This window comes from Gopherus flavomarginatus, chromosome 2, assembly GCF_025201925.1.
Source record: "Gopherus flavomarginatus isolate rGopFla2 chromosome 2, rGopFla2.mat.asm, whole genome shotgun sequence".
NCBI lineage: Eukaryota > Metazoa > Chordata > Testudines > Testudinidae > Gopherus > Gopherus flavomarginatus.
This window is the reverse complement of record NC_066618.1, coordinates 24,997,507-25,015,750: the sequence shown is the minus strand read 5'-3', so window position 1 is coordinate 25,015,750 and position 18,244 is coordinate 24,997,507. Positions and strand designations below refer to the sequence as shown.

The 18,244-nt window shown below is 49.6% G+C and overlaps 2 protein-coding genes across 6 annotated transcripts in view; one reads left to right on the top strand and one right to left on the bottom strand.

The window, feature by feature from the left end:
* Positions 1–18,244, top strand: part of ADARB2 (adenosine deaminase RNA specific B2 (inactive)) — a 442,068-nt gene that overhangs the window by 29,715 nt on the left and 394,109 nt on the right. The window lies entirely within an intron of this gene.
* On the bottom strand, positions 13,242–16,960 carry LOC127045761 (spidroin-1-like). 3 transcript variants are annotated; one of them, XM_050942245.1, is made up of 5 exons: positions 16,759–16,960; positions 16,562–16,705; positions 15,560–15,875; positions 14,771–14,875; positions 13,242–14,243 (listed from the first exon to the last, which is right to left on the bottom strand). In XM_050942245.1, the coding sequence occupies exons 1-5, from the start codon at positions 16,947–16,949 to the stop codon at positions 13,320–13,322; spliced, it is 1,680 nt and encodes a 559-aa protein (XP_050798202.1). In that variant the 5' UTR covers positions 16,950–16,960; the 3' UTR covers positions 13,242–13,319. The 3 variants fall into 3 exon arrangements, with proteins under 3 accessions (XP_050798202.1, XP_050798204.1, XP_050798203.1); XM_050942247.1 differs by lacking the exons at positions 14,771–14,875; positions 15,560–15,875 and having other exon boundaries at positions 13,242–13,875; positions 16,457–16,705; XM_050942246.1 differs by lacking the exons at positions 15,560–15,875; positions 16,562–16,705 and having other exon boundaries at positions 14,771–14,912.

Genomic DNA, 18,244 nt, shown 5'->3' with positions numbered 1-18,244 from the left:
ATAAACACACAACATTCTTTTCCAATGAGAGCACAGGTCCCTCCTTTGGCCGCCGGCACCATGTTTAATGCTTGACGGTTTTGGAGGGCAACCTGTCTGATCACCCCTGTTTCTTTGGCCAGGGTTTTTAAACTTTCTCCGGTTTCATTTGCCATCATTTCAACCACTGCTTGTAACCTTAGGAGTCTCTTTGCGTGGTGTATTACTCCCCCAAGTGGGATAAAGGAACTGCCAATAGCCTCTTCCCAGGTGTCATTACTGTTCCATATTATGTTAAACGGACAAGGTCCTCCAGTGAGGTCTGGGGAATTGAGTGGGATAGCTAGGACAGGAACACCAGTTTGAGAGTGGACTGGGACATGGCTGCAGACCCAGCATTTAGAAATAATAAGGGTCTGAGCTATCCACACTTGCTGCTGGATAAAAGAATTGTCATTGTGGACTCCCCAGACCTTAAGACACCAGCAGCCGAAGAACAGGCACCACCAGAGGCGCATGTTGGAGGCAGGGCCCTTCTGGTCCTGACAACCTCAACTGAGGGAACTGCAGTTACAGTTTTATGTCCAGCAGGCGCTAGGCTCACTACTGCTTCTTCTTGGGCCTTGCTTTATGTAGTCATCTGCTTCTGGCAACCCTTACGAGAGCGTAGATTGTAAGGTATTGCAGGCTGTTCCTCTACGTCTTCTTCTGGAGTCAAAAAATTGACTCTGCGTGGTCCTGAGGTGGTGTTTGGTTCAGTGGGGGTGGTGCATTCTTACACTGCGAAGCATGTATCCACTCTGAGATGCCAGACAGTTTAACAGCCGTCCCTTGACTCTGGCTATAACAATGGCCTTCACACCTTTTCCTGATGCATACATTCCTCATTCACACAAATAGATTGAGAATACAAACAGTAGTATTTTATATTGAACAAAAAAAGCATTGCAAATTAAACCTTGCTAAGTTTTACAATTGATAACTAAGACAAAGTACATTGAGACCCAGGCCTTCAATGTTTCTCTAATTTACTTAACATAGACACAATAGAGAATCCTGTCTCTTACTATCTAAATTTTAAAACAAAGAGTTAGAGGGGGCCCAATTTGTAATGCATATGGGAAAACAGAATCTTATAGTCCCAGGGGGTCATTTATTTCTGCTATTTAAAAAAAGTGGCTAGCAGGATGAAATCAAATTATACTTTAATTCTTATGGGACATTATAAAATCCTGCTCCTACATATCCCCCTTTTGACACTAAGATTATTAATCGCCAGTGTCACTTCTTATTTAGTCCACGTAATAGAAAATACTGGGAGATGATTTGGGCCTGTGGCTTTAGCTTTGCACACATTTGTTTTATCCATCAGCACATTGTAAACATTTCAATTACACACATACAATTTAAAACCAAAAACACAATTAGGGGTAGTAACATTAGTATGCCAGTAGTTGTGGGAAACCATCCAGAAAATATGTTATACCAATGGTAAGCTATGATGTTTTTCTGTAGTGGCAATTCTTAACATGTCCCCATTTGTGTGTATAATATGAATGGTCCAGTAGGTTGCTAACACTTTTTAAACACTTTTCCCCAAGAATTAACACATACACATAGCCCATTATACAGTACTTTGGATTATCTGAAAGACAAAAATAACATTTTTCTATCCCTTTTGGGGTGGCATTGATTATTACTTAAAAGATTCCTTTCTTTTACAAATACCCTTGCTGATTGCAGGCAAAACAGAGGAATTACCCCATTTTTTTTTTTTTTTTTTTTTTTTTTGTTCTATAGGCAGGCCGGGTTTTAATGGCTTTTACTTTTTAAGGGTTATGCGGAAATTATTCCACTGTTTAGTTATTAAATTCATGAAGTGGTGTACCTCAAGTTTTTCCTCTTATATAGCAGACCAGGTTTGTAATGTTTTTTCCTGCTGTGTTAAAATTTAAGTTTATTCACAGATAATAGCTGAGAAGCATCATTACCATATTACTTTAAAGGATTTTTCCAAAAATCATACACTCTAACTTGTTACAGGGGTACTTACTAACATTAAATTTATTTCAATGTTTAATATTAACAGTAACATTAGCATCAAATCTATTAAAGGTATCTAGTTATACCATGCTTTTTATGTAGGCAGTTTGTTTGCTGACCAGGTATGTTATTTATTTGCAGCTTCTTTTGTGCTGGCAGTTCTCACCTTTCTTTATCAGTTAGGTAATTTGCATCAACACAGGCTTGACTTTTGGATTCAAAGCCATCAGCAGAGCTCAGAGACTCTGGGCTTGTCTACATCAGAAAGTTGCAGCGCTGGTGAGGGAGTTACAGCGCTGCAACTTAGGAGGTGTACACATCTGCAGGGCACCACCAGCGCTGCAACTCCCTGTTTGCAGCGCTGGCCGTACTCCCGTTTTGTCTCGGGTGTAGAGGATCCAGCGCTGGTGATCCAGCGCTGGTAATCAAATATAGACACTTACCAGTGCTTTTCTTGACCTCCGTGGAATAAGCAGGTATCCCAGCATACTTGAGGAAGCCTCTGGTAATCAAGCTGGTCTCCTTCCCCGGTTTGCTCTCGCGTTCCCCGAACAAGCAGGTCTCCTTCCCTGCGGTTTGCAGGGTGGTTCCGGGAAACGCGAGAGCAAACCGCGGCGAAGCTGGTCTCCTTCCCCGGTTTGCTCTCGCGTTCCCCGAACCCCCGAGCAAGCAGGTCTCCTTCCCCGCGGTTTGCTGGGTGGTTCGGGAACGCGAGAGCAAACCGGGAAAGGAGACCAGCTTCGCCGCGGTTTGCTCTCGCGTTCCCCGAACCACCCTGCAAACCGCAGGGAAGAAGACCTGCTTGCTCGGGGGTTCGGGGAACGCGAGAGCAAACCGCGGCGAAGCTGGTCTCCTTTCCCGGTTTGCTCTCTCGTTCCCCGAACCCCCGAGCAAGCAGGTCTCCTTCCCCGCGGTTTGCTGGGTGGTTCCGGGAACGCGAGAGCAAACCGCGGCGAAGCTGGTCTCCTTTCCCGGTTTGCTCTCGCGTTCCCCGAACCCCGAGCAAGCAGGTCTCCTTCCCTGCGGTTTGCAGGGTGGTTCGGGGAACGCGAGAGCAAACCGGGAAAGGAGACCAGCTTCGCCGCGGTTTGCTCTCGCGTTCCCCGAACCACCCTGCAAACCGCAGGGAAGGAGACCTGCTTGCTCGGGGTTCGGGGAACGCGAGAGCAAACCGGGAAAGGAGACCAGCTTCGCCGCGGTTTGCTCTCGCGTTCCCCGAATCTCCCTTGAAGCCGCCCAACAGCACTGCAGTGTGGCCACATCTAACACCACTTGCAGCGCTGGTTGCTGTAAGTGTGGCCACTCTGCAGCGCTGGCCCTATACAGCTGTACTAATACAGCTGTAACAACCAGCGCTGCAAAATTTTAGATGTAGACATGGCCTCTGTCTTAACACACAGGGATCTGAAAAAGAAAAAAACAGCCTATTGTGGCTCTTTTTGGAGCCCTAATAGGTTTTTAATTCAGCAGCATGTTTCATTTGCATTTCTTTTACCCCTTTTTACAATATACACCGCACATGTCCGAGGGAAAATGCACATTCCTTCTATACTATAACTTTTTGAAAACATTAGCCATATCAATTTTTACATAAGGTGTAACTGTTTCTTTTGTTCTTACAGAGTTTTCATGTATCCTTATCAAAGTGATAGTCTGATTCCACAGAGCCATTTTAAGGCTCAGTGTTTTTAACATTGCTTCTTTTTGTTTTGTGCACCTGACCTCTGCTGTTGCTTCAGAGGGTCACTGTTAATTTCTTATTCTTTCACTACAGCTCTTATCTGCTATTGTTACAAAAAAAAAGAAACCAAACAAACAAACAGACTCCAGAATCTTTACCTATTCTCCTGATTTTGACTGCCCTATTGCAGCCATGACTTGGTCTTTATTTAAAAACATTTTAATTTTTGTAAAGAATGAAGTTACTCCTTAAGGGTTAAATGCTAAATCCCAAAGCCAAACAACACTAATTGCCTGTGTCTTGCAAAAAGGTCTGTCAGTTTTGCAACTTTGAATTAGAGTCAAATGAATTTGTAGTGGCATTAAAAACAAAAACAAAATCAATTTATCTTACCCCTACAAAACAGGAGTTTTACAAACCAGATGTGCTGGTTTAGATTCTTAGAACTTTACATATTTTCACAGACAAATAGATACATACACTTTTTTTTTTTCCTTAACATTTCTTTACACTACTTTGTTTTTACATAGCTGTATATATATTTGGATGATTTACAGGCATTCTTCTGGAAAAGGGCCCATTTTCCTTTCAGAATGGCTGCAAAGAAAACAAGAATTCTCTCTTTAACATGGTCCTTTTTAACATTTTCCACAAAGTTTAACTGCTTAATTCTCTCCAGCCTCTGTAGAGTTAACTTTTTACTCTCTTCCCTTAAATCACTTGTTTATGTCCCAAAATGACACCTTTATCACCTCAGATTTCACCATTTTAAGTATTGTTCCAGGGATTCATGCCTGCACTTACTGCTTTTCTTACTCCTGACACTATGCCCTTAGGGCTTCCAACCTGTTTTTCAGTTTCTTTATCTGTTGCTTGCCTGCTTTTCTGGGCCCGATCCTGCTTTTTTTTCCAATGAACCGTTTGTGAGTGCTATTGTGGTCACTTCACAATTTTGAAAGAAGTGTTCAAGGAAAGGGACCAGGAAGGGTGGGGGCTAGTTGAGGAGTCCCCCCTCTTGCTGAATTGGTAGTGGAACACTAACGAATCAGTTTCTGAGGCAGAGAAAGGGGAGCAGAACAAGGAGCTTTTTGTCCTTTTTACAATGAGATGGGAGTATGAAGGGGGTTGGATCGATCCGAGGTTTGGAGAACGGGGTAAAGAGGAGCGCTCGGTCTGGTGGTGAGAGAGGAGGCTTTTAATAAAGCTTTTAACTTATTATTTGAATAATTGAGAGAGGCCAGTTTTGATTTTGTCCACCTATGATTTGCCTCTTCCCACCACTGCATGAAACAATTAACCTCTCCTTTAGCCAATTTAGTTTTAGGTTGGCCGAGTTTGTCCTTTAAGACGTCCATTCAGTCTTTGTTCCAAGATTTTAACAGTGGCCACTGAGTTTTGGGATCCCCCTGAGTTAGCCTAGACCATTTTCCCAGAAATTTACAGGAGTCTGGACCCTTTTTACAGGAGTCTGGACTCATCCTAAATACATAAAATGAGCCGGCGTTCATTTAGGGAACTGTCCCGAATTAGACGTCTGGTTACTCATACAGGAGGACTTCACACACCAATCACACAATTAGAAAATTCGGGTTCGTCAGAGCGATGCCCAGTGCAACACACAAAAGGAGCCCACAGACTACTGCCTCAATCGCCCTTGCTTTCACACCAGGGGTTTTACCCAAAGTGCGGTGCGGCTGCAATTGTGCAGATTCCACTCACTCAGACCGCGGGGACAGGAACCCCTTGGTCGGCCGATCCCCAGACAGAGACGGCACCCAGACTCAAACACTCCACAAGAGGACAAATAGACACAGAGACAGGACAGTCCTCAGTCCGGACAAAAAACAGAAATAATTACCTGACCAGATTGCTAATGTCAGATCCCGGGATCCCTACCAGAACAGAGTGGGAACCAACAGGTTCGATGGCGTAGACCACACTGTGGCTGTGCGCCTTTCCGCTCTAGTGGGGGACCGCTTGGGCCAAATGCCCAGGTACCGGCTGCCACAGTCATCCTACAAAAACAGTCAGGAATCACACAGCCCCAGTGAAGACGGTTGCCATCTCGGTGGAACCTCCAAATTGTCAAAGTTAGAATCAGGACTCACAATTTGTCAGACCACTCTGTTTATTAGCGCAGCGCTCCTCCAATAACATTCAGAATATGTGAGTGGCCATGCAAGGCCCAAACAGTCTTAGGGCTTGTCTACATCACAAAGCTGCAGCGCTGGTGAGGGGGTTACAGCGCTGCAACTTAGGAGGTGTACACATCAGCAGGGCATCACCAGCGCTGCAACTCCCTGTTTGCAGCGCTGGCCGTACTCCCGTTTCATCTCGGGTGTAGAGGTTCCAGCGCTGGTGATCCAGCGCTGGTAATCAAGTGTAGACACTTACCAGCGCTTTTCTTGACCTCCGTGGAATAAGCAGGTATCGCAGCATACCTGAGGAAGCCTCTCTGGTAATCAAGCAGGTCTCCTTCTCCGGTTTGCTCTCGCGTTCCCCGAACCCCCGAGCAAGCAGGTCTCCTTCCCTGCGGTTTGCAGGGTGGTTCGGGGAACGCGAGAGCAAACCGCGGGGAAGCAGGTCTCCTTCCCTGCGGTTTGCTCTCGCGTTCCCCGAACCCCCGTGCAAGCAGGTCTCCTTCCCTGCGGTTTGCTCTCGCGTTCCCCGAAACCCCGTGCAAGCAGGTCTCCTTCCCTGCGGTTTGCAGGGGGGTTCGGGGAACGCGAGAGCAAACCGCGGGGAAGCAGGTCTCCTTCCCCAGTTTGCTCTCGCGTTCCCCGAACCCCCGTGCAAGCAGGTCTCCTTCCCTGCGGTTTGCTCTCGCGTTCCCCGAACCCCCCTTGAAGCCGCCCAACAGCGCTGCAGTGTGGCCACATCTAACACCGCTTGCAGCGCTGGTTGCTGTAAGTGTGGCCACTCTGCAGCGCTGGCCCTATACAGCTGTACTAATACAGCTGTAACAACCAGCGCTGCAAAATTGTAGATGTAGACATACCCTTATTTATACAGATAAAAGAGCGGGAATTTAGACAAAGGGACAAAGAAATCAAAACAGTAAAATTCACCTGGGGCACTGCATGCATATCCTATTTCCTTACTAACGGTTATCGATCTAAGGCTAATGCTTCACCAATTGCCCTTAAACGGTGCAATTGTTCTATGTTAATGTCTGTATTCCTGACACCTGGTTGCAACATTTCAACAACTTTGCTTAAAGGTACAGACAACATTTCTTTAATCCTTTCTTTTCTTACTATATAATTCATTCTACTTTCACAGGAGCGAACTGAACCACTCAGCTCAGACTGAGTCAGGTGAAATCGGCACGTAGAGTTGTAGGCAGAATGGCAAGAATTGTTCCAGTACAGGTATTTCTGAAACTAAACCAGAAAGGGCAGTCTGCAGTGGGGAAAGTGTGTGCATATTGGTGGGATTGTTAGCTTGAGGGTGACCAGATGTCCCGATTTTGGGGGCTTTTTCTTATATAGCCACCTATTATCCCCCACCTCCATCCCGATTTTTCACACTTGCCCTCTGGTCACCCTAGTTAGCTAGCATTTGAAATGGAGATGGTGTCTGGTGGTGGCTGAAATGGGACAGGGATAGAATCTCTGCAGCAAGCAATGGTGTAGTGGAAATGAATACATGGTGTTAGTGCTCTAGAGCTGGAGTACACAACTCTGCATGCAGACAAATGGAGACTCGATCAAGACCTCTGTGGAAATTGGGCCCTATTTCCATCTCTTCCAACCCTGCCATTGCAGTGGAACAACATACCCACAGTCTAGCAGAGACTGCAGCGTAGCTGGAGGGCTGGCTGGCTGACAGCCAGACAACATGGGGTTAATGTTTGTGGGTCTGAGGAAGCCACTGAAAGAAATGGATGAGATTATTTCAGCACCTCCTTGATTAAAAGGATGTGCCCACTATTAGTAGTTAGGGGTCACAAGCTGGGAGTCTTGACTAATCCCTCAGCTGTTTATGGATATCTAGGTAGCAGTGACTGCGAAGAGTACATTTTACCGCCAGCGCTTCTGGCAAGAAGGTTGAGGTGCTTTTTATTTCTGATGTAGACTTCACCATGGGTATTCATTCCTTTGCCACCTGAGGCTAATTTACTAATGGGTTCTGCTAGGAGCTACACAGTCAAACTATTCAGAAATTGTATATAGAGCAGACTGTGACTGCCCCTTATTAAGAAGTATTTCCAATGGTGAGCGTGTTACTCCTCAACTCTGGTTTACACAATCTCTTTGATTTCCAAATGACATTTAAGATGTTGGTTTTGTCCCCCAGTGATGGGATAGTGTGCCATCAAGAGCAGAACTCCTTGTGATCACTCCACCCCACCATCTGGCTTTGTTCTTTATGGCTTCAGAAGGGTGCAGTAGATACATATAGAAACTCCAGGGTCCTGGGATTGAATGTTGATTGGGGAAGGAATTTGGAAACTGTACTTTAAAGGGCCTGAAACCTTGCAAAGCAGACATGGCAAGGCTCCCCTCACCCAACCGATTGGGAAAAAGTTGGAAGAAGGGGAACAGCATGAAGGCTGCCTTTTCCCTCAAAGTAGACAGACACTGACAGTGGAAGGCTGGCCTGCAGAGCCTTCCAGATTGGAAGACTAATTGGGAAGGGTGTTCAGCTGAAGGGAGCTGGCAAAAGCCTTACAGCTGACTAACCTAAGGCAGGAGGCCTGAGAGACAAACCCCAGGCCCAGAGAAAGGGCTGAGGGGGAACTCCTGCTCAAAAGAGAGAGAGATTGACTGTCTGAAGGTAAGGGGCACAGAAAACTGCTAGCAGTACAATCCCACTGCTCCAGGGAAGATCTGAGACTCCATCTGGAGAAACAGCTCTCTGTAGCTGGCCACAGGAAAAGCTGGGAGGAACCACCAATTTCGAGGCAGGGAAAACAAAGCCTGAAGATCTTGTGAAGATGCTAGTGTGTGAGATAAAGGTAGGAGCAGCACAAGAAAAATGGCAGAGGGATTGAAGGATCAGTTAGCCACCTACACAGGATCCCTGGTCTGGAATCCAGAGGAGAGGGTGGGCCTAGAGTCCCTTGCCTCTCCCCCAGACCAAGAGGGGAAGCATGGCTGTCAAGAATAAAAGAAGCCAAGAACAGGAAGTACCAGATAGAGACTGATTTGAAGGCCATTCGTTGTTGAGTTTCCTATTTTCTGGATTTTTCTGTTAATCCCTGGAAAGGTAATGGACAGAGCAGACCTGGCCATGTACAATGACAGGGCATTGTGACACCAAAACAACTACAAGGAGTGCTAGACTACAAAAAGTGCCACAACACTGCATCTGGTCACACAGAAGTCCTGTGGAGCTGCGGGGGGCATGATGGAACCTACCCTCTCCCTCATGAGCCCTAAATGATTTGGGTCCTGATAATATGGAGAATGACTCTCTCTCCTTTTGATACTGGTATCAGCTGTGGTGTACAAATTAGCTGTCCCCTGGTTAAAATGAAAGGGGACCAATGGCAGTGTGTTCTCAGTGAGGGTCCTCAGCTTTGGAAATATCCCCTTTCAGCCGTTGGTCTGTCAGATATGGATGTTGATAACCTTCCAACCATTCTGGAAAAGGTGCTGGTTTCCCAAGAGCTTTTTCTGGAGTAGAGGTTTGATTGGCTGGGAATCTCTGCTTGGGACATAAGGCTACAGTGATTGAAAATAGAGGATTAGGGTGCAATTGTTTGTGTTTCTGAGGCCCAGATCCTCAAAGGTATTTAGGTGCTTAACTCCCATTGATTTCAATGTGTGTCCTCAATTCCTACCGAAACCTCATTGGTTTGCCAGGCAAGTGCCTTGCATCTCACTGCATCAGCCTTTAAAATGATGGCACCAACCCAGTCCATGACTTTGGGGTGGAATATAGAGAACCAAATCCCTTATGCACCCCTTACGCATTTCTGTTTGCTGGCTACATGCAAATTAAAAGAACACAAAGGAGGCCACATTTAAAGTTATTGACTCATTTTTGCAAGTAATAGTAAACATTGCATAATATAAAGGTATTAAAGAGATTTGTTGCCATATCAGCTGTTTGAGACAATAAACCTCTCTAGTGAAATTACCTGCTGGACATGAGACCCCTTAAACTAGCTGCAGGAAGCATAATCCAAGCTTTTATGCAATGTATAACAATATGGAGCAAAAGTGAGAACACAAATAGATCACTTTTTCTTAGGTAAACATAGTTTCACTTAAAAATCTGTTCAGGTATATGATTCTGGGTTGTGTGCGGTTTTTCGTAGTGACCTAAAAATATTGGAATTTGAGAAGAAAAATCTTATCAAAATAATTGTATATTCCAGGATAGATCTTTCCTACCCTTCTGCCCCAAAGTGGGTGAGGAACTGAATTGGGATCCAGGACAGCTGGATTCTATTATTGGCTGGCTCTGCTGCATTCCTGTATACATTTGGTCAAGTCTTTTTGCCTGTCTGGATTCCTATAAGTAAAATGGGAATAAATCTATTAATTCTTGTGAACTGCTCAGATGCAGTGATGCAGGCTGTTGAAAAGTTAGTCAACAACAACAAAGCTAGCTAAAGTGCAGGTGTGTTGTGAGTTGTCTTTGTAGGGGGAAAGCAGCAGTGAGATCCAGCTATGGTTCCGATAGTGGGAGACACCCATATTCTCCAGGGTACTCAAGTTGTTAACCCCATAGAGCTCCACAATTAGCATGAAGGCGCTTACAACACATGGTATTGCAGTATACAGTAAGTAGTAAACCATACACTATCATTCCAGCCTGTTGCTGGGGAAATGAGTAGAGGTTTAGGCCCTATAAACGGAGTCGGGGGATGTGGGGAATCATGTGCAGCTGCGGTCTCAGCAGCATTGTCCGAACCAATCATTGCACAATATGCATTTGGAGCATGAACGTTGGCTTGCAAACAACAAAGAGTAGTTCAGTGTATTTTAAATGGGCATTTTTTGCTTGTGTTACTCAATCCTTTTGGAAACTTGACACTGACATCTGTTTCCTTATCAAAGAATATGGATGTGTGTGTGTGTATGCGCACACATATATATATATATACTGGTTTAATAAGGAAGGTTTGTGCTTTGTGGGCCCGATTGTCAAAGGTCTTTATCATCTCCAGTTCCCATTGACTTCAGCTAGATTTGTAGGTGCTCCGTTCTTCTGAAAATCAGGCCTTACAGGTTCTAGCCTTCTGAATTTGATGCTCTCTCTTTAAGGAAACAAACAGCACTGAATCCTTTATTTTGCTGGGGGGAAATACTCATTTGGGTTTAAACTTTCAGAAGGGTGCTCAACATCCTGGGAGACTGGGCCCAAAGTATCTCAGCCCAGGGACAAACACATTCTGTAGAAGTTTTTAAACAACTGGTTTGCTACAATTATGACTCTATAAATCATGAGTGGTAGTTCACTTTGCAGCACTATGAGTTTTCAGATCTCAATAGAAGGAGGAACTGATAAATACTTCTCTGTTCCAACGTATAGTCCATGTGGTAAAGGGCAATTGTGTGTGTATATATAGACACACAAGTTAGTGTATTGAAGTATGCCATTTTTAAGACTCTGTAAAAATTGGGCAACAGTTTCTTACATAGCTCAGTAAAAAAAAAAATTTAGACATTTTGATTCAAGGAAGTGGATAAATCCTGAGGCAAAACTCAGGTGAGGACATTTTCTCCTGAGGTACAGTTCTCAAATTATCATCATTATGAATCTGCCTGTACCTAATTCCTGTATTAACCAAGGATCATTGGTGCCTGGTATCTTGCAACAAATATTCACATCTAGACTGGGTATCCCAATATGAGAAGCAAATTGGTTGCATTTAATTTGGCATAAAAGTTTGAGTTATGATATCAGAACTCTGATGTTAATCTAGTTAACAGTCAATGTTGCTCCAATTGATATGTGCTCACAATTAGAAATCATAGTGTTAGCTGTAAAATCTCAATGAAAATCTTACTTTGCTCATTTAAGACCCAGTTCCCCTTCCCATTACTTAAATGGGAATTTTCCTACTGATTTATATAGGATTTGATCCTGCAAAGAGGCATGCAAATACTTAACTTTACATGAGTAGTCCCACTGAAATCAGTAGAACAATTTGTGCTTAAAGTTAAGCATCTGCTTAAATGCAGGATCTAGTTATTTTCTGTATATTACTGTAGATAAACATTTTAGGTGAATAATAATTAGAGCAACTGTAAATAATGATATAATGTAAATTACAATAACTTTAAGAGGAAATACCTTACTGATAGTGACAGTACTTCATATATAACTATGTAAGCCTTTTTAGTTCTAAATATAGTGCATACAGTAAGAACAAATAAACAAGGAATTATTCATAATACAAGGCCAAATTCTGGCCCTCTTTGCTTATACCCTCAAAATGGATGCAACATAATATTGTAAAAGAAACTGGAGTCATGTGAGTGTGACAAGTAGTGTAGGGACACAGCTCAATCAGGGAGCTTGAGCTGAGGCTTTGTCTACACACACAACTTGCACCATTTTAACTAAAATCAGTTTGCAAATGGAGTTAGTAAAACTGTTGCAAATTCTTGTGTGGACACACTTTATCAGGTTCTCAACTGGCATATACAGATTTAGTTTAATTCTCTACATTGATATTAAACCAATTGAAAAACTGATTTAAGTGTGTCTGCAACAGTTTAACTGAATCAATTGAAATGCTGATTGCTGTGAATCTGGTGCCAGTATTGAGAATAGGCCTTTAAATGCCTGAACCTCATACTCTAAGGGCTTGTCTACATCAGAAAGTTGCAGCGCTGGTGAGGGAGTTACAGCGCTGCAACTTTGAAGGTGTACACATCTGCAGGGCATCACCAGCGCTGCAACTCCCTGTTTGCAGCGCTGGCCGTACTCCCGTTTTGTCTCGGGTGTAGAGGATCCAGCGCTGGTGATCCAGCGCTGGTAATGCAATGTAGACACTTACCAGCGCTTTTCTTGACCTCCGTGGAATAAGCAGGTATCCCAGCATACCTGAGGATACCTCTCTGGTAATCAAGAAAACTCCTCTGCCCTGTGCTCACCTGACCCCTCCTTTAAATCCCCCGGGAAATTTAAAAAATCACCTTCCTGTTTGCCAGTCACAGCAGCTGGAAGCGGACGTTGATGAGGAAGCTGAGGATCGTGCTCGTGGTAAGTAGATTGCAATGCTCTGTCCGTCCCCCACCCCCCCCTTCCAAGCGGGAAACCTGCCCTGCGGTGTGCTCTGTCCGTCCCCCACCCCCCCTTCCAAGCGGGAAACCTGCCCTGCGGTGTGCTCTGTCCGTCCCCCACCCCCCCTTCCAAGCGGGAAACCTGCCCTGCGGTGTGCTCTGTCCGTCCCCCACCCCCCCTTCCAAGCGGGAACCGTGTCCTGCGGGGTGCTTCTTCCTCACCGATCCCCCCTTCCAAGCGGGAAACCTGCCCTGCGGTGTGCTCTGTCCGTCCCCCCCCCCCCCTTCCACGCGGGAACCGTGTCCTGCGGGGGGCTTCTTCCTCACCGATCCCCCCTTCCAAGCGGGAAACCTGCCCTGCGGTGTGCTCTGTCCGTCCCCCACCCCCCCTTCCAAGCGGGAACCGTGTCCTGCGGGGTGCTTCTTCCTCACCGATCCCCCCTTCCAAGCGTCAAACCTGCCCTGCGGTGTGCTCTGTCCGTCCCCCACCCCCCCTTCCAAGCGGGAAACCTGCCCTGCGGTGTGCTCTGTCCGTCCCCCACCCCCCCTTCCAAGCGGGAACCGTGTCCTGCGGGGTGCTTCTTCCTCACCGATCCCCCCTTCCAAGCGGGAAACCTGCCCTGCGGTGTGCTCTGTCCGTCCCCCACCCCCCCTTCCAAGCGGGAAACCTGCCCTGCGGTGTGCTCTGTCCGTCCCCCACCCCCCCTTCCAAGCGGGAACCGTGTCCTGCGGGGTGCTTCTTCCTCACCGATCCCCCCTTCCAAGCGGGAAACCTGCCCTGCGGTGTGCTCTGTCCGTCCCCCACCCCCCCTTCCAAGCGGGAAACCTGCCCTGCGGTGTGCTCTGTCCGTCCCCCACCCCCCCTTCCAAGCGGGAACCGTGTCCTGCGGTGTGCTCTGTCCGTCCCCCACCCCCCCTTCCAAGCGGGAACCGTGTCCTGCGGGGTGCTTCTTCCTCACCGATCCCCCCTTCCAAGCGGGAAACCTGCCCTGCGGTGTGCTCTGTCCGTCCCCCACCCCCCCTTCCAAGCGGGAAACCTGCCCTGCGGTGTGCTCTGTCCGTCCCCCACCCCCCCTTCCAAGCGGGAACCGTGTCCTGCGGGGTGCTTCTTCCTCACCGATCCCCCCTTCCAAGCGGGAAACCTGCCCTGCGGTGTGCTCTGTCCGTCCCCCACCCCCCCTTCCAAGCGGGAACCGTGTCCTGCGGGGTGCTTCTTCCTCACCGATCCCCCCTTCCAAGCGGGAAACCTGCCCTGCGGTGTGCTCTGTCCGTCCCCCACCCCCCCTTCCAAGCGGGAACCGTGTCCTGCGGGGTGCTTCTTCCTCACCGATCCCCCCTTCCAAGCGGGAAACCTGCCCTGCGGTGTGCTCTGTCCGTCCCCCACCCCCCCTTCCAAGCGGGAAACCTGCCCTGCGGTGTGCTCTGTCCGTCCCCCACCCCCCCTTCCAAGCGGGAAACCTGCCCTGCGGTGTGCTCTGTCCGTCCCCCACCCCCCCTTCCAAGCGGGAACCGTGTCCTGCGAGGTGCTTCTTCCTCACCGATCCCCCCATCCAAGCGGGAAACCTGCCCTGCGGTGTGCTCTGTCCGTCCCCCACCCCCCCTTCCAAGCGGGAAACCTGCCCTGCGGTGTGCTCTGTCCGTCCCCCACCCCCCCTTCCAAGCGGGAACCGTGTCCTGCGGGGGTGCTTCTTCCTCACCGATCCCCCCTTCCAAGCGGGAAACCTGCCCTGCGGTGTGCTCTGTCCGTCCCCCACCCCCCCTTCCAGCGGGAACCGTGTCCTGCGGTGTGCTTCTTCCTCACCGATCCCCCCTTCCAAGCGGGAAACCTGCCCTGCGGTGTGCTCTGTCCGTCCCCCACCCCCCCTTCCAAGCGGGAAACCTGCCCTGCGGTGTGCTCTGTCCGTCCCCCCCCCCCCCTTCCAAGCGGGAACCGTGTCCTGCGGGGTGCTTCTTCCTCACCGATCCCCCCGTCCAAGCGGGAAACCTGCCCTGCGGTGTGCTCTGTCCGTCCCCCACCCCCCCTTCCAAGCGGGAACCGTGTCCTGCGGGTGCTTCTTCCTCACCGATCCCCCCTTCCAAGCGGGAAACCTGCCCTGCGGTGTGCTCTGTCCGTCCCCCACCCCCCCTTCCAAGCGGGAACCTGCCCTGCGGTGTGCTCTGTCCGTCCCCCACCCCCCCTTCCAAGCGGGAACCGTGTCCTGCGGTGTGCTCTGTCCGTCCCCCACCCCCCCTTCCAAGCGGGAACCGTGTCCTGCGGTGTGCTCTGTCCGTCCCCCACCCCCCCTTCCAAGCGGGAACCGTGTCCTGCGGGGTGCTTCTTCCTCACCGATCCCCCCTTCCAAGCGTGAAACCTGCCCTGCGGTGTGCTCTGTCCGTCCCCCACCCCCCCCTTCCAAGCGGGAAACCTGCCCTGCGGTGTGCTCTGTCCGTCCCCCACCCCCCCTTCCAAGCGGGAACCGTGTCCTGCGGGGTGCTTCTTCCTCACCGATCCCCCCTTCCAAGCGGGAAACCTGCCCTGCGGTGTGCTCTGTCCGTCCCCCACCCCCCCTTCCAAGCGGGATCCGTGTCCTGCGGGGTGCTTCTTCCTCACCGATCCCCCCTTCCAAGCGTGAAACCTGCCCTGCGGTGTGCTCTGTCCGTCCCCCACCCCCCCTTCCAAGCGGGAAACCTGCCCTGCGGTGTGCTCTGTCCGTCCCCCACCCCCCCTTCCAAGCGGGAACCGTGTCCTGCGGGGTGCTTCTTCCTCACCGATCCCCCCTTCCAAGCGGGAAACCTGCCCTGCGGTGTGCTCTGTCCGTCCCCCACCCCCCCTTCCAAGCGGGATCCGTGTCCTGCGGGGTGCTTCTTCCTCACCGATCCCCCCTTCCAAGCGGGAAACCTGCCCTGCGGTGTGCTCTGTCCGTCCCCCACCCCCCCTTCCAAGCGGGAAACCTGCCCTGCGGTGTGCTCTGTCCGTCCCCCACCCCCCCTTCCAAGCGGGAAACCTGCCCTGCGGTGTGCTCTGTCCGTCCCCCACCCCCCCCTTCCAAGCGGGAAACCTGCCCTGCGGTGTGCTCTGTCCGTCCCCCACCCCCCCTTCCAAGCGGGAACCGTGTCCTGCGGGGTGCTTCTTCCTCACCGATCCCCCCTTCCAAGCGGGAAACCTGCCCTGCGGTGTGCTCTGTCCGTCCCCCACCCCCCCTTCCAAGCGGGAAACCTGCCCTGCGGGGTGCTTCTTCCTCACCGATCCCCCCTTCCAAGCGGGAAACCTGCCTGCGGTGTGCTCTGTCCGTCCCCCACCCCCCCTTCCAAGCGGGAAACCTGCCCTGCGGTGTGCTCTGTCCGTCCCCCACCCCCCCTTCCAAGCGGGAAACCTGCCCTGCGGTGTGCTCTGTCCGTCCCCCACCCCCCCCTTCCAAGCGGGAAACCTGCCCTGCGGGGTGCTTCTTCCTCACCGATCCCCCCTTCCAAGCGTGAAACCTGCCCTGCGGTGTGCTCTGTCCGTCCCCCACCCCCCCTTCCAAGCGGGAAACCTGCCCTGCGGTGTGCTCTGTCCGTCCCCCACCCCCCCTTCCAAGCGGGAAACCTGCCCTGCGGTGTGCTCTGTCCGTCCCGCACCCCCCCTTCCAAGCGGGAACCGTGTCCTGCGGGGTGCTTCTTCCTCACCGATCCCCCCTTCCAAGCGGGAAACCTGCCCTGCGGTGTGCTCTGTCCGTCCCCCACCCCCCCTTCCAAGCGGGAAACCTGCCCTGCGGTGTGCTCTGTCCGTCCCCCACCCCCCCTTCCAAGCGGGAAACCTGCCCTGCGGTGTGCTCTGTCCGTCCCCCACCCCCCCCTTCCAAGCGGGAACCGTGTCCTGCGGGGTGCTCTGTCCGTCCCCCACCCCACCTTCCAAGCGGGAACCGTGTCCTGCGGGGTGCTTCTTCCTCACCGATCCCCCCTTCCAAGCGTGAAACCTGCCCTGCGGTGTGCTCTGTCCGTCCCCCACCCCCCCTTCCAAGCGGGAACCGTGTCCTGCGGGGTGCTTCTTCCTCACCGATCCCCCCTTCCAAGCAGGAACCAAGGCATCCCACTAACATAGGAGAATTTTAAGCAAAAGTACTCACCCCATTGCTAGACATGTCTTAGCTTTCTTGAACTCTACAGTGTTATGTGAGGTATGTGAGAGGGATGCTACCTACAGTTTCCAATGTCCTTCAAAAGTTGATAATAAACAATGATGCCCCTGTGTATTACATGTCTCTATCTCTATTTTTTCTAGACAACTCGAGTAATGCGGCTGTGTCACCGGCCTCACGTAGATTGCAGAATTTGAGGCGCAATCCTAGGAAATCAAAAGAGGAGCTGATCAAGACCGTTCTGAACCACTACAACAGGGAAAGTAGGAAGACTGAGGAGTGGAGAAAAAGTGTACAGGAATGGAGGCTGACTGAAAGCAGGAGACAGGAATTGTCTGCCAAAAGAATAGCCAGGCAGATGATGAGACTCCTGTCTCGCCAAACCAAGTCTTTTGAGTCTCTTGTAGCCATGCAGGCAAATATATACCGTGATAACCCACAGGCTTCCAAAAGCAATGTTCCTTGTCCCCCTGTGTATCCTCAAAATAGCTTTATGCAGCACCCAGTTCCTTATTATCATCAGCTGCCCCCAACACCTATAACATCACCTAGTAACCAAGATATGTTTAATTCTTACCCAGTGCACTCCACCCCCATCATTCTGCAGCAAAGTAATGGTGAGTTGCATCAGACGGTTACAATTGAGTAAAATAGGAAATAGTAAAACCTCTGAATGTACTGTGAACCACCCATACCCCCTTACCTGTTTTTTACTGTATGACAAATAAAAGGTTTTGGTTTGTATTTCTTTCCATATGTTTTATTGGTGATAGAAATGGTTAATTATACACAGCAAGGTAAAGCAAAGCACAACACATGCACCAAACATTACTGCTGGCTCTCAGCATCAAATTGCTCCCTTATAGCATCCCTAATCCTTGAAGCCCTTTCCTGGGCCTCCCTATTAGCCCTGCTCTCTGGCTGAGCAAACTCATTCTCCAAACGTATAACCTCGGAGGTCCATTCCTCACTGAACCGTTCACCCTTCCCTTCACAAATATTATGGAGGGTGCAGCACGCGGATATAACTGCGGTAATGCTGCTTTCCATCAAATCTAGCTTCCCGAACAGACTGCGCCAGCGAGCTTTCAAACGGCCAAAAGCACGCTCCACAGTCATTCTACAGCGGCTCAACCTGTAGTTGAAACGTTCCTTGCTCCTGTCAAGCTTCCCAGTATATGGTTTCATGAGCCATGGCATTAATGGGTAAGCGGGGTCTCCCAGAATCACGATGGGCATTTCCACGTCCCCTACTG